This window comes from Podarcis pityusensis, assembly GCF_964106645.2.
Source record: "Podarcis pityusensis genome assembly, chromosome: 3".
In the NCBI taxonomy this organism is placed as follows: domain Eukaryota; kingdom Metazoa; phylum Chordata; class Lepidosauria; order Squamata; family Lacertidae; genus Podarcis; species Podarcis pityusensis.
In genome coordinates this window covers 74,348,513-74,364,095 of record NC_138026.1, presented here as the reverse complement: position 1 = coordinate 74,364,095, position 15,583 = coordinate 74,348,513, and the positions used below count along the sequence as shown (strand labels likewise).

Here is a 15,583-nt window from a genome sequence, read left to right as displayed (position 1 = left end):
GAGAGGGGGGGAAAGCCGACAGCCTGCCAGATCCAAGGCGAAAGCAAAGATCACCCACACCTAGAACCACAGAGGGGAGACCCGGGAAGCGCGCACACTCTCACGCGGGCGCCGCCAGTCAGCTGCTCTCGAGTAGCTGCTGAAACGAGACAAGCCTCTTTTGCCTTCCTTTTTTCCGGGGGCTTGGATTCCTTCAAGAAAACGAAACAGACTGATCGCTGGTCTCTGCCAGAAAGTGGCGACCAGCAACCCGGGGGATTTGAAGGCGGCTGCTTGACAACCCACTGCAAAGCTTAAACACACGCCCGCCCAAACCACCGCCGCCGCCCCTTTAAAAAAAGAGAGGGGGGGAAAACCCCCAGACCACCAGCCCAAAGCAAAACCCCTCTTGCCCTCTTCGCCTGAAGCCACCGGGAATTATCTCCTTCTCGTCCCCGGAGGGATTTCCAGATCGTTGATTATTTTAATCTGCTTTGGGGAGCCTTTTCTCCGCCTCTGGGAATTAAGTGGCTCTTCTCTTCCTTTGGTGGGAGAAGAGGAGCGAAGCGCAACGAAGCCGCCCAGAACTGTCGCCGGGAAGAGGAAAAGCCGAGAGGAGGGTAAAAGTTGCGCCTCGAGCCTAATTCATCTTTAAAAACAATCGCCTCCCAAAGAGCTGTCAGTCATCCAAAGGGCGTATCGAAATCCGCATCGACGGGAAAAGAGCTAGAGACTTGAAACTCGCACATCTCCCTTCTAATTCCCCTCCGGCCGGGCTAGGGAGCGCGAGGTTTGTCGGGACCCATCTTCTTGTCAAGACGCCCCTGTTGTTTTGCGGTTGCCTTTTCCCCAAGGGACGGCAAGGAAAGAAGCCCCAATATCTCCCCTCGGGCAACTCACTCCCTCTCAGAATGGGAGGCCAGTCCACGCTGACTCTAGTGGTCTTTTGCGTGCTTCAGTTTCCCTGCCAGGTAAGCATCGGCTGTATATAATGCATGTTTGCGCGCGTGCGGTCGTGTTGACAAACCTCTTGAAACCCGCAAGGCATCGTAGATAGGAAAAGTTGGCGCGTTGCACCTCTCCGGGAAACTTCAAGGGCTACCGAGGGCGGAGGGTGGTGGCGATCTGTAACCAAGCGTTGCCCTTCTCTCCCCCACCCCATGGGTTCCTGTCGCCCCCCCTCGCTTTAGTGGAGAACCGTCTGCACGCACGCGCTCGCGTTCACACATACACGCGCGCGGCACAGAGAGAACGAGAGTTCACCTCGGTGGCTCTTTGCTGGCGCCCCAGTATTAGCGGAACTCCGGTACTCGGGGCACGCGAACTCCGCTGCGCAGGTGCCCCCTGTCGGAGCGTCGCGAGGTGCCATCAATGGGGAGCTTCACCATTGACAATTCGGCGGCTGCGTTCGACGCGGCGGGGGGCCTGGCCATTGTGCTCTGCGGGAGGCGCGTTGCGCGAACGCAGCCGCTGTTCTCCCCCCCCCCCCGCGCGCCGCCTTGCCTGGAATCAGCGCAGAACTTCCATTGATAAATTTGCTCCGCCCCCCTCTGGGCGCTCGCCTCCCAATCGCCAATTTGCGGCTCCATTTCTGAGGGCCAAGAGCTCCCCCCCGCGCGTCCCCCCCTAAGTTGCTAATGGTGGCTCCCGCTCCCGCTTCCTCCTGCAGGTCTGGAGCTCCGGCGTGTTCGAGTTGAAGCTGCAGGAGTTCGTCAACAAGAAGGGGCTTCTGGGCAACCGCAACTGCTGCCGGGAGGGTTTCGGCGGCGCCGTGCCCAGGGGCGGCGCGGCGCCTGGGCTGCAGCAGTGCGACTGCAAGACCTTCTTCCGCGTCTGCCTCAAGCACTACCAAGCCAGCGTGTCCCCGGAGCCGCCTTGCACCTACGGCAGCTCCATCACCCCGGTGCTGGGGGCCAACTCCTTCAGCGTGCCCGACAACGCCGCCAGCAGCGACCCCTCCTTCAGCAACCCCATCCGCTTCCCCTTCGGCTTCACCTGGCCGGTAAGTTCACCCGGGCCTCCGTTACGGGTAAAGAACAGGGAGGCTGCGGGGGGCGGGGGCGGGGAGGGGGAGAGCAGTGCAAGCTAAGGAAAGGAGCCATCGCTTCCCTCTTTGGTCTCCTTGTTTACAAAACACTTTTAACTACGCCCCCCTAGTGTTGTTTGAACAAATACAGATTAGAATTGCCGTTCCCTGTGTATAAGTGCACTTTTAGGATTCCTGATTAGTGAGTGCATGCTCATGGTCAGATAAGGCTGCTGCAGAAGACTGGGGGGAACTTGCTTTTTAACTAGGAATTTTAACCTTTCCGGTGCTTGTCAAGACTAGGATGGGGTTAGGTAAGTGGGGTGGGACTGTGGATTCAGAAGCAGGGATGGAATCGGGAAGAGAGCTTTGTGTGTGTTTTTATTTGTAGCCTTTGATTCAACAGCGCAGCTCAAAAGAGTGTCTCCTTCACAAATCCAGGCTTCTCCCCAACTCCCCACGATACGCCCTTGCTCCTTGACACCTTGCTTATGCTCCTGCCAAGCTAATGGCTGATTGCCGCTGCCAAGGTTGCTAGATGCTTTTTAATGCAAAGCGACCTCCTGACTTCAAGGCTGCATCCTTTTGGTCCAGAATCTGCACATTAGTGTCATAATGTATCTGCAACTCCCCGCTTTCTGAGGAGTGAAGCCAGATTAGTGCTCCAGAGAGAGCAGTTCTGACCTCGCAATAGTGTTGGCAGGGCCAGCTTGTGTCTCATTAGCGGCCTCAGCCAGTCAGCTGGAGGGAGGGTGATAATAGGGGTGGCTGCACATACTTTATTGCGACTCCATTCCCCCTGCCTTTCCATTATGGAAATGGCTATGTCATTGTCATTTCTGCCCAGAATTCCCAAAGGCTTCATCTACTCCGCTATCTTCTCCTCCAGCCCATTACCTCTCAGGCAGTGTGCAGAGAAAAAGTGTGAAGGCTGACAGTGATGCCCCTTCTCCCGCTCCCTCCCCCACTTTCCCCTCTCTGCTCCTTTTTAACACCACATCCTGTGTGGAGCAGGCTGAAAAAACAGGCCAGGAAGCAACTTTTCAAAAAGCTCTGCCATTTCCTTGAGGAAAGTGAAAACAGGCTGGAGTCAGGGGATCAGAGAGTCACGCTGGCTGGGCACACATATTCCTGCCCCTCCTGTGACCATATTATTTCTGCTGACTGTAGACGTTTGCTCTCATTGTTTTCTCTGTGTTCTTTAAAAATCTTATTTTCCAGGGCACTTTCTCTCTCATCATTGAAGCGCTGCACACAGACTCCCCTGATGATCTCAACACAGGTAAATGGCTTTTTCCAAGTTCCACCCAGGACTGTTGCTTTATGGGTCCATGATATGCCTGCTTTTCCAGTTAGTGAACTTTTCCAGTCCCAATAGCAGTCACTTACTTCTAAGGAAGTCCCATTGGAGTCAGTGGGACAATTCCACCTGGATCAGTGGCAACCTATAGCTTTCCCATACCTGCTTAAAAAATTCTCACCCCTCCCTGAACTACTCTAAATTTCCAGTGTAATCTTAAGCTTTCAATTTATTTAACTGCATTCCTGTTCTCTCTCTCGCTCTGCTCCCCCACCCCCTGCCTTCTGTTTTGCAGAGAATCCAGAACGCCTCATTAGCCGCCTGGCTACGCAGAGACATTTGACTGTTGGAGAAGAATGGTCCCAGGACCTGCACAGCAGTGGCCGCACTGACCTCAAGTATTCCTACCGTTTTGTGTGTGATGAGCACTACTATGGAGAGGGCTGTTCTGTCTTCTGCCGCCCCAGGGATGATGCCTTTGGCCACTTCACTTGTGGAGAGCGTGGGGAGAAGGTCTGCAATCCTGGCTGGAAGGGGCAGTACTGCACTGACCGTGAGTGTCCTCAAGGAAATCCTCATTTGTCTTTCTAAAGTTCTTTGGTGCCACCAATTCTCTCTCTCTTCCTCGCTCATGCATTGGTGCAAACATGTCCCATTCAGAAATGAGTGTGCTCGCTAGGGAGAATTTTAAAAAGCCACATACCAACAATAATATAATGAAATCCTGAATCTGTAGTCCTTAAGGAATAAGGATAAAATATAATATTAGAATTACAAAAAAATGCTTTGTACACCAAACAGCAAATAATATTGGACACAGTTCTTTTTGGTGGCAATAGATCGATGAGCTCCTAGAGAAAGAATAAGGTGCAAGGCATTAGGAGACTTCCTGTCAGCAAAGTTATGGACATGATGCAGCCAGCACTTTGGATTTGCATGACTTTTATTGGGAGAGTAAAACAGGTGCTTGGCTGTCCCACTGAAATCAGTGGAATTTGAAAGTGCTTGACACTGGCTGGATTGGATCCTTAGAAATTGCCAACAAAACTCCAAAGGTGCAGAATTCAGGAACCTGACCTAAAATAAACATCACCTTCAGGGCAAATCAGCAAAATAATTATGGGAGCTATATAGAAAGTTTGGACAAATATTTAGAGCATTTTATTCCCACCTACGCCTAGCAGATACAGAATTCCTAACTCCACCTTAACGGTAGGTGAACAGTGGCAACCAATGGGTCTGACTAACATAGTCTTATGTTACCAATTGGGCTAATAGCATTATAATACATATTAAAACATACACATTTCTACAAAATTCCTGTAGCCTGTCTTATCTATTGGCTGTGATGTAGCCGCATTGTGCATGTAGCCAAACTGGCAATTTTGCAGCAGGTGCTTTTCTGAACAAATACACCAATAAATGTGACATGCTGCTTTTTCCTACTATAGGGTATCAGACTTACTATTAATTTATAGAATTTATGGCAGTGCCTGCAACACATTCTCGACTTTTAGTTCTTTTTCTTTCTTTAAACATTTTCCAAATTCCAAAAAAATTAAGAGCATCCACTAACGTAAACAGTAAACACATTCTATACATACAGTAGATTAGGCTGCAGTCCCAAACACATTTGCCAGAGAGTAAAGGACCATTGAACACAGAGACACTTACTTCTGAGTAAATATGCATAGAATTGCTTGTGATGCACATTAAAATGCATACAGCTTCACCAAGTTCTTGCCCTGTGTGACATAACATGATTGATAATCAATAGTGTCAAGTCTAATATAGCTAATCCCCTCTTAGTTATTTAGCATGCACATTGCATAGCAAACCTATGAACCGAATGTAGTCAAATAGTTTAATCACTATTTAGCAGCCCAGTCAGTCCCCCCCCCCCTTTTTCAGCCACAACTTCTTGTTTTATTAGCAGAGGGAGGACTTTCCCTATTATTGCATAAGAGATAAGGCTCATGGTGGCATTAAGTGCTAGAGTCAGTATGCTAAATTTGCATTGACAATTCAACTCAGAATGCCAACATTCTCTAAAAGGGGTGGGGAACCTCTGCCTTCCCCCACCCCAGCTTCAAACCAGAGGTCCTCAAACACCTGGAGGGTCCAAGGTTAGGCCCCCCCCCCCGCACTCTGATATATCACCCTCTGCCACCCAAGCTCCTCTGGGAGGAAGGGCAGATAGATAGATAGATGTACACAAAACAAAGATGAAAATCAAGGACACACATTGAAACATTCCTGAAAGTCATTCTGCTGATTGACAGCTGCATTTCTGCACTTGACACTTTAAAGTTGTTAAAGACTATCCCCCTCTCCCAAAGATCAGGCCAGCATAATTGTGGGAGGAGTAAAGAACAAACACACACCACACACACAGAGAGAGAAATTCAAGGGAAGTGTTGAAGTTGGTTGCAACCCCCAAACTAAAGTCAGTGAGCATTCTTTCCTTGACTTCAGTGACATCTGAATTGCATCCCATGTGGTTGTTTTTTAAAGGTCTTATTTAGTTTTTGAGTTCTTAGTTTCAGTTCTGGTAATGTCATTGATAGCAGGAATGATAGTGGAGGAAACATGGGTGTCCATAGGAACTTTTTTTTTGGGGGGGGGGGATATTTTCCTGGGGTGGAGCACTAAGAGGCAGTGGGCAGGCTAGGTGCTCATCAAAAATGAGAAGTGTCTGCACATATTGTCTCCTTTCTTGGGATCTACAAATGTTATAACCTTTCTTTTAAATTTAAAAAGGTGGGAATTTGGGGATTATAGTTCATTGGTGGTAGGAGGACTGTTCTCCCCTTGCCCTTCCATGGATCCCCATGGGAGTTTGGAGGCATGCGGCTACATTTTATAGCCTGGCAAGAGAAATTTGAATGTCCTTGTCCAAACCTAGTGAGCCAGGCTTGCCAATAACTCCAAAAAATGGCCTGGAGCTGTACCAAAACATCAACAAACCAGGATCTGAAAGTTGCACCCCATAAGCTCCACATGTTCCAATGGGTTTGGCACTCCACCATGCCACCTGAGGGAACTTCCAAAAGCAGATTGTGATATGGTATGGCTGTGTGCTATTCAAAAGAAAACAAAAGCTTACAAAGGCCACTGGGTATGCCCCAAGCCCTTGGGTGTGTCTAAAGTAGAACGTTGGATCCTTGCCATTGTGATAAGATGTGTCCAATGTAATTGCCGCTATTTGTATGTGTGTGCTTTTTTTTTTTTTAAAAAAAGAAAACACTATTGAATGGATTGACGCTGCCCAGGCTCAGTATCTGTGCAGAGAGGGTGGGCAGAATTCTGAGCCAAGGCAGCAAACAGAGGGCTTGTGTTTCCCATCATAACACTTGCCTCCTCCTTTCGCATTAGACGTGGAGGAGCGCAGAATAAAATGGCTTTAGGAAAATATTCCCTTTGACTCCTTAGTTGATGTTGCCTTCTGAAGCCCCTTTGTATTACTGGTGTAGACTGACTGTGTCTCCATCCTTCTTTTTCTTTTTAATAAGCTGAGTTTGAGGAGCGAGTTAGAATACATGCCACCTTTTTTTTTGACCAATGGGGGTGATGTCAACCTAGAAGCAGAGGAAATAAATAAACAAACTGCAGGCTTTCCTCATAGGCCTGCTTGCCCTCCCCACCCCCACTCCCGCTGCCCATTCAGTTCACTTTTTTTGAGACAATCTGATTATCGGCCCAGCTTTTCCTCGTCTTCTGTTTCTCCTTCTCCGGGGCTCGTCATTGTCTCTGGCTTGCTTTGTTGAATTAAAACTTGCAGTGCCTGCTTAATGAGTTCCATAACCAGGCAAAGTAATGAGCAGAAGTCTTCCCTCCTGCTGGCCTGCTTACTTCTTTGCCATTGCTGTGTGTGTGTGTGTGTGTGTGTGTGTGTGTGTGTTTGTAGGCCTCTTCACTCCCGCCTCCCTTTCTGGGTGTGTGAAAGAACTTTGGACTTATTTATTTGAATAAGAAGAAAAATCACTGCGCGTGCCATAGATTAGATCTGGGCAGGGATAGGCTGTTCGGGAAGCACATCTTGGCCCTGATTGGCCGCAGGAGGTTGGGGGTATTGTTGCAGTGGGGCAGCTGCTGGGAGAGAATAGACAATAGAGCAGCTGTCCTGGCTGGCACCCTGCACACCAGCTGTCCACCCTTATCTGCTCTCTCTCTCTCTCTCTCACTCACACACACACACACACACACACACTCTGAGGACAGCCAGAGGAGGAGCTGTGTGCATAGACTGGCGAGGTGGGGGGTGGAGGGAGAGGACTTCTGACCCTTGCTGGGAAGAAAAGGCGGATGGGAGCAATTGTGAGGTCTCTTTTGTCCATGGGCAACTGTATTAAGGGGAATGTTCATCCCTGGCGATAAGTAAAGGACCCAGTTATTAAGCAAGATCAATACGCCAGAGTTGAATTCAGCTGCTGTTACCAACTCAGCCCAAGTGAAAGGAGTTTGACTCACTCCACCCTTCCCCCCCCCCAAAGGCTTATCTGTACATTTCTGCTCCTTTGTGTTTTTCAGCAATTTGCTTGCCTGGATGTGATGAGCAGCATGGATTTTGCGACAAGCCTGGGGAGTGCAAGTAAGTTTTCGGAGCTCTTCTTCCTCTGCCCCTCCCACCCTGCCTGCAGACTCAATCTGAGAATCCCAAATAGATGACATGAAATTCCTTAGAAGTTTTGCCCAATGGTTGGGTGAGACGTCCCAATAACATGAAGTCAAAGTATTAATCCAGAAATTGAAACATTCCCCACCCCCCCAAAGTCTCGGCTTACATCTCTGTCTTGTTCAGCTTTCACTAGGAAATGAAGTGTTCGGATGAGGCTCACTTCCTGGCAGGAGTGCATAGGATTTTAGCCATAATGAGTTCAAATTTGATGACCTTTTGAAGCCCTGGCAAAAATTTCAATCGCTTAAATGATAGCTGCAATAATGAGGCAGTGGAGTGTTGCAATTCCAGTAACTAAATCTAGTGGAGAGCTGGTGTAGAATAGAAGATTGAGTGTCGTATTTAGGAAAAGACCTGGGTCTAAATTTCTTCTAAATTACAAAAATAGTTGGCCTTAGGAGATCTCTCAGGATGCGGGGTTGGTGGGATCAAATGGGATCATCCCATGTATACTGCGCAGAACGTCTTGGAGGAAGGGCAGAAGTGTGATCAATAATAAACCAAGGCCACCATCTTAAGCACTTTACACTCTGAAATGAGTTCCCTTCAAATCAAAGAGCTTGAATGGAATGGAAAATTCTGTATTCAGGCTGCGAAAGAAGCATCTATTAATAGTTTAGGAATATGGCTTCCTTGATTGTTCAGGAAGTTTTCCCCCCTGGGGTTTTCTGTTTTTGTTTTTAGCTTCAATGGGTTTGCAGTTTGTGGTAGGATTTCCTGTACTGATAGTCTGGTATTTTTGATTTTTTAAAATAGATGCCGAGTTGGTTGGCAGGGGCGTTACTGTGACGAGTGCATCCGATACCCAGGTTGCCTTCATGGTACCTGTCAACAGCCGTGGCAGTGCAACTGTCAGGAAGGCTGGGGCGGTCTCTTTTGTAACCAGGGTAAGTTCTTCACCTTTCATAGTACCATGACTTGATCCTCCTTGAACTAAGACTGCAATCCTATGCATGCTCACCTGGGAATAACTTACAGTGGAGTTGCTTCTGGAAGCTGTGTAATGTCCTTGCGAAACCGTGTGTGTCCTTACAGACATGCCTCTTGTTTTTAATCTTCCGTAGATCTCAATTACTGTACTCACCACAAGCCTTGCAAGAATGGTGCCACTTGTACCAACACTGGCCAAGGGAGCTACACCTGTTCTTGCCGTCCTGGCTACACCGGAGCCAACTGTGAGATTGAAATCAATGAATGTGATGCCAATCCTTGCAAGAATGGAGGGAGCTGTACCGTAAGTTTCTAAAATGTTATTTATTTATTTTTTAAGAAAAGTAGTTTTAAGAGATGCTTACGGTAATCTCAGTATGCAATGTAGGCTTCTAAACACCACACTCTTCTTTGCAACAGGATCTTGAGAACAGCTATTCTTGTACCTGTCCACCTGGCTTCTATGGTAAAAACTGTGAGTTGGGAGCAATGACTTGTGCTGATGGTCCGTGTTTCAATGGAGGGCGGTGCACAGACAACCCGGAAGGTGGATACAGCTGCCGTTGCCCAGTGGGTTACTCTGGATTTAACTGTGAAAAGAAAATTGACTATTGCAGCTCCAGTCCCTGTGCTAATGGTAAGCTAAACCAGTCTTTGACCGATCCGTTCAAGACTAATGAGCATTTTGCCATGACCGTCAATGAAAAGTTGAATGAACTTCCCATTTAAGTTTGTGTAACTTTCAGGGGAAGTGAATGAACTTCCCATTGAGGTTCACTTAATGCCCCATAATGTGAATTCCCGTTTTAGCAGAGGAAGAGTAAGATCTAATCCAAGTCAAGTAGTGTCACGAGAGGTGTATGCAGCTTATGCATGCTTATTCAGAAGGAAGGCCCAAATTGTTCAAGTGGGGCTTACTCTGAAGTGTGCCGTGGCCTTGGGTTGGATTGTGCTAAGTCAGGGAGAAAAACCCACAAACTTAGCAGCATCTATCTAAAAATTCACAGTGGGTGAATATTGGCTTGACATCTTTTGAAGGGGGCATTTAGTTTTGGATAGAATTTTTGCGATGGCTATCCTGAGGTGCTCAAGGTGGTTTATAACTGGAACCCTGAAAATGAAAGACAGAGAATAAATAGGACCCACAGCAAAATGGTGCTTTGCTGCTTGCCCCCCCCTGCCCCCTGCGTATGGTTGTCCACTAGGCTGACTCAGCAAGACTCTTTTGGTGTAACTTCAAAAAGTTGCAGTCTTACGCATGTTTACTTGGGAGTAATTCCCATTGAAGTCAGTAACTCTTACTTCTGAGTAATAATAATAATAAATAGACACACAAAGGATTGTTCTGCGCATCTGTCTTGCCTAGTATAAATGCTGTGTTTTTCAACAGTGTCAGCTTTCCCTTTTCAGTTGAATAAATCGCTCCTCGGCCTGTGGCTGGAAGGTTGCATGTTTGAAAGTTCATTCTCCCAAATGCTCCTCAAACAAGGAAAACCTAGCATGTCAGGAAAGAGAGCCATCTCCTGACACCCCCCTTCTCCCTGAGGTGTACAGGCAGGCTTTTAACTTTTAAATATGAGGAAGTATTCACACCCATGAGAACTCTTCTCTTCTGCTCCCCGCCCCTGCCCCAAAGTAGTTTGAAGTAGTGCAGTCTAGGAAATGGCTGCTTGGCTCTTTCTGCTAAATGTCTAAACGGACCCAAAGACTTAGAAGGAATCCCCCTGTCCATGCCTGTTGCTCTTCCCAAATTGTTCCTGTCATATGTTCTTAAGCAATGAGTATAGAGAGCAGAACCAGTTTGATCTGCTTTTCAGCTGAGCGAATTGGCATCAGACGGACTACTTCCTATTCTCTGATTGTTCTTTTTAATTGCACTTTTGTCTTGAGTTTAGTAAGTAAGGTTATGCTTATGCTTCAGATTCTGTTGTGGTTCAGTTTTTAAGAAATGATCTGGACCAGCTTGACACCCTCACTATATGTCCTCCTCTGTGTGTTTAAGAATTGGGTCACCAGATTTGGACATTTGTTTTCTATGTAGAACACACCCCTTTGAAACGCTGGAGCAGTGAAGTATGGCGACCGCAAAACCATTTCATTTATTTGTTTTCCAAATCCTTATCTTGCCTTTCTGTAGACCCCCAGAGCAGCTCCTAAGCAATAAAATCACATAACCAACCAAATACAAAATGCCCACTAGAATCCTAGACACACCTCATCAAGAAGTAGTCATGATAAAATGGGGGGGCTGGTGGCTGGTGGCTGGTGGGAGCTTTTCCAGCCTTGGGACCACATTCCCTTGGGGGCAACTTCCAGGGCCCTCCTATCAGTAATGGAAGTGGCTGAAGCAGGTGTGGCCAGACACATACCACTCTCCATCCTCCACCCAGGCAAGCAAAAGGTGTTATCACACTTCCAGGACACATTCCAGCCAGGTAAAACCATAAGAGAAAGATGTGGAGCAGGACCAGGGAGGCTGCAGCCTAGAGGACATGGCCTGGGTAGAGTCCCCAGGGTTGTAAAGTGAGGCCCAGAGAGCTGCATATGACCCCTAGGCCTGAGGTTTCCCCACCCCATTGTAAATGCTCAAAACTGTTTCTAGTAAGAACCATAAAACTGGCTGATAACAGAGTACACCTTAAAGGCCTGTGGATCCTTTTTTTTTTTTTTACAAGTTATTTTTACAAGTTCCTTTTAAAGCCTCAGTTCTGATGGATCTCAGTGGGCAATATGTTTCATCATGCCTTGAAGGCAGCCTGCCAACTGTGTGTGTCAGAGTGAAGCTGCAATCCTGTAGCTGAAAGTAAGCCCTGTAATAAGACATTTGATTGTACTGGGCTTCCCCTGCGTTTTCTGCTGTTAAAAAGGCTCATCTCTTTGGGCTATGTTTTCCTTGCTTTCCTACACAATGAAGTAGTATGCTGTGAGGCTGTGAATACTGCATAACTTCAGGGATTATCCATACTTTCTCTTGCATTTTGATCATATTGTGTACCATTTAATTCCAATGGGACTGGAAGCTTTTCTCATTGTGCCATGGCTGTGCCTCTCAAAAATCCAATCTTACCCACTGAATTGGATCTTGCAGCGTGCATGGAAAAACCAAAGAGATTTTGCATAAACCGAGTTTCATTTCAGTGGAGAAGATCGGATTTTCACAAAGTACATCCTCGGAACAATGTGAAAGGCTCTTGGGCCCATGGAAATTAATTGGTACACAATATGATCCAAATGCAGATCGGGCAAAAGTGTGGACGAGCCGTTGGTCTGACAGGATGCTTAAAGGTTTAAAGGATGCTGTGGACTGGGAACTGAAAAGATGCGTTGTCTAATGGATAAGAGGCTTGTCTTTGGCCCTGTGAGATCTGGAGTCAGGACCCCACTTGGCCATGAAGCTTGGGTCACTGTTTCTCAGCCAGATCTACCTCATAGGGTTGTTGCTAGAATAAAATAGAAAAATCACACGTGCTCTTTGGCGAAAAGGCAGTTTTGCAAATGCGATAAATGGTCACTCCTGGGCTATATACTGATCTCATTTGTCCTCTTTGATGTTTTGCAGGAGCCCAGTGTGTTGATCTGGGGAATTCCTACATATGCCAATGTCCGGCTGGCTTCACTGGAAGACACTGCGACGATAATGTGGACGATTGTGCTTCCTTTCCTTGCTTGAATGGCGGGACCTGTCAAGATGGGGTTAATGATTATTCTTGCACCTGCCCTCCGGGCTACAGTGGGAAGAACTGCAGCACTCCGGTCAGCAAGTGCGAACACAGCCCTTGCCACAACGGGGCTACTTGCCACGAGAGGAACAACCGCTACGTGTGCGAGTGCGCTCGTGGTTACGGGGGGCTGAACTGCCAGTTTTTGCTCCCCGAACAGCCTCCGGGGGCAGTGACAGTTGACATTACCGAGAAGTACACCGAGGGGCAGAGTTCGCAGTTCCCTTGGATTGCAGTATGCGCCGGGATTATCCTGGTCCTGATGTTGCTGCTGGGCTGCGCCACTGTGGTTGTCTGCTTCCGGCTCAAAATGCAGAAGAGGCAACAGCAGCCCGACCCGTGCAGAAGCGAGACGGAGACCATGAACAACCTGGCCAACTGCCAGCGAGAGAAGGACATTTCCATCAGCGTCATTGGCGCCACCCAGATTAAGAACACCAACAAGAAAGTGGACTTCCACAGCGATAACGCGGACAAAAACGGCTACAAAGCCCGGTACCCGTCAGTGGATTACAATTTGGTGCATGAACTCAAGAACGAGGACTCTGTTAAAGAGGAACACAGCAAATGTGAAGCTAAGTGCGACACATACGACTCCGAGGCAGAGGAGAAAGGCGCAGTACAACTAAAGAGGTAGGTTCAGGAGGGTGGCAGGGGCTGGGTCAGCATGCCCCTTGCGAAGTGCAGGCAGCATATTCGAGCTGGTCGCCAAAGCATCCGTCTCATCCTTGTCTCCTGTTTTCTTTTTGGCTTGTAGTGAACTGTCTGAAAGGAAACGGCCAGAATCGGTATACTCCACTTCGAAAGACACAAAGTACCAGTCGGTGTATGTCATATCAGAAGAGAAAGATGAATGCATCATAGCAACGGAGGTTGGTACATTCTCTAATGCGCTCAAAAGGCAAACTTACCCATCCAACTTCCCAGCTAACTAGAGTCAGCCAGCAAATTCCATCCGCTTACCAATGCTGTGCCAGCTTAGACTAGCTGAAATTGGATCTGGCTTTGAGTTGCTGTTCTTAATTGAATCCCACAATCTATTGCTCTTCCCGATGCAACCCAGTTCTTCAAGCTGTTCTTTGCAACTGGGGACTTGAAGAGGAATTAATTGGTTTAGTACATTGGAGTAGTCCGGTGGAAAGTAAGTAGGGCAATTCCAGAGTAGATGCCTATAAAACTATGCTCGGTGGTACAGAACATGGTTTGCATGTAGAAGGTCCCAGGTTCAGTCCGCAAAATCTCCAGGTAGGGCTGGTAAGCCTGTTATTGTGTAGACATGGATGGACTAATGGCAGCTTTCTGTGTTCTAAGGAAACTGCCCCATAGGTTGTATACATATCCATTGCTATCGAAAAGCCTCCTACCGATTCCAGTGGATTGCATCAGTTGCTAGGTTAGGTACTTTAGTAGTACAAAATCACAAATGTGTCCTTAAAGAGAAAGGCATCCGGTGGGCTGTGATTCAAGGGGAGACCCTACAAGGCATCTGCTTCTGAGAATGTAGAAGATTGTATGCAAATTGTTTTTCCCAGTCTTCCTTCTTGCCTGATAGCCTTGCAAATAATTCCACTTAAGTGCTTAGTCTACACAAATACTGCTAAACCACCTGTACTTATTGCGGGCATGAAGGGAAGAACCAACTTCCATAAAATTAATTGTCTGGAAGAGATGCTTGCTTCCTGCAGGTGACCAGACAAGCGCCTGTTTTCTATATCTGGCATAGTACTGGCAGGGTCTTGTACCTTCATCTTTTGTACCTTCATCAATTCACTCTTGCTTTCTCTCCCTCCCTCCAACTTTACGCAGGTGTAAAGGAAAGACGATATGGCAAGATTGTTGTTTTGGAACAATTTTCAAAGGTGATATGCCCCAATGAATGCTGCTGAACAAGAAAGGGAGAGAGATTCCTTCACTGACTGCTGCTGAGAAACTAAATTCAGGCTGAGCTGGTTCTCTACTGAAGTTAGCAAAAGTGACTGCAAATAATACATGGTGGACACTAGGCCAGGGTCTGTGTTCAAAGATACCTGTTGCACTGCCTTTTATGACTATTTATCATTGCACTATGGTCAGTTGCTTTTTTTTCTATATATATTTAAATGAACGGACTTAATTCCTACATAAGAAGCATGCACTGCCTGAAGTGTATATTTTGGATTCTTATGAGCCAGTCGTTTCTTGAATTAGAGATACAAACACTGCCTTTATTGTCCTTTTTATACTAAAATGTGTTTTTACTAGGTGGGGGGAAAGTGTGTTATTTTTTTTAAAACTGTAAAAAAATTATTTTCAGGATATTTGTAAAGCTTGAGTATTTTGTGACGTTTCTTTTTTATAATTTAATTTTTTTGGTAAATATGTACAAAGGCACTTCGGGTCTATGTGACTATATTTTTTGTATATAATGTATTTATGGAATATTGTGCAAAATGTTATTTGAGGTTTTTTTTACTGGTTTTTTTTTTTTTTTTGGTTAATGAAGAAATTCATTTTTAAACTATTTTTCCAAAATAAATATTATTAATGATATCCAAAGTAACATTTGTGGGTTTGGTTTTTTTAAAACATAACACTGTTGGACCAAATTCTATTATTCATCATCGTCATCTGAAGGTAGACGGACGGATAGATGAGTCCATTTTTTGCTCCATATCAGAGTTGCATGGCTTTGGACTCAATGTATGCAGCTCTCAGGTCATAGCTCAGTGACAGAGCACCTTTCTTGCATGCAGAACATGCCAGGTTAAATCCCTGGCATCTCCAGGTAGGGCTGGGAGAGACCCTAGAGCAGAACTCTCCAAACTCTGTTGGGACACATTGGTGTGTCAGCTGCAGTGTGTAGTTGTATGAATGCTTGCAGCACTCCTCCCAGGGCTGGAAAGGGCTAGTTTAACCTCTGGTTTGCTAGTAAAACCTGTGGGATGTAACATCACTGAAGCAGTCAAATACAA

At 46.7% G+C, this 15,583-nt stretch overlaps 1 protein-coding gene across 1 annotated transcript; it reads left to right on the top strand.

The window, feature by feature from the left end:
• On the top strand, positions 1-15,161 carry DLL1 (delta like canonical Notch ligand 1). Its single transcript, XM_080998841.1, has 11 exons — positions 1-950; positions 1,649-1,981; positions 3,227-3,287; positions 3,601-3,858; positions 7,836-7,896; positions 8,740-8,870; positions 9,048-9,217; positions 9,334-9,550; positions 12,473-13,265; positions 13,390-13,504; positions 14,439-15,161. Exons 1-11 carry the CDS (start codon positions 891-893, stop codon positions 14,442-14,444), a joined length of 2,205 nt encoding a protein of 734 aa, XP_080854967.1. The 5' UTR covers positions 1-890; the 3' UTR covers positions 14,445-15,161.
• The last annotated feature ends 422 nt before the right edge of the window (positions 15,162-15,583 follow it).

Bases quoted from the DNA above. Each gene is read 5' to 3' on its own strand.
- DLL1 (XM_080998841.1), top strand. From the start codon at position 891: ATGGGAGGCCAGTCCACGCTGACTCTAGTGGTCTTTTGCGTGCTTCAG. The intron at 7,897-8,739 runs GTAAGTTTTCGG...TTTTTAAAATAG, and splicing joins GACAAGCCTGGGGAGTGCAA to ATGCCGAGTTGGTTGGCAGG. The intron at 13,266-13,389 runs GTAGGTTCAGGA...TTTGGCTTGTAG, and splicing joins GGCGCAGTACAACTAAAGAG to TGAACTGTCTGAAAGGAAAC.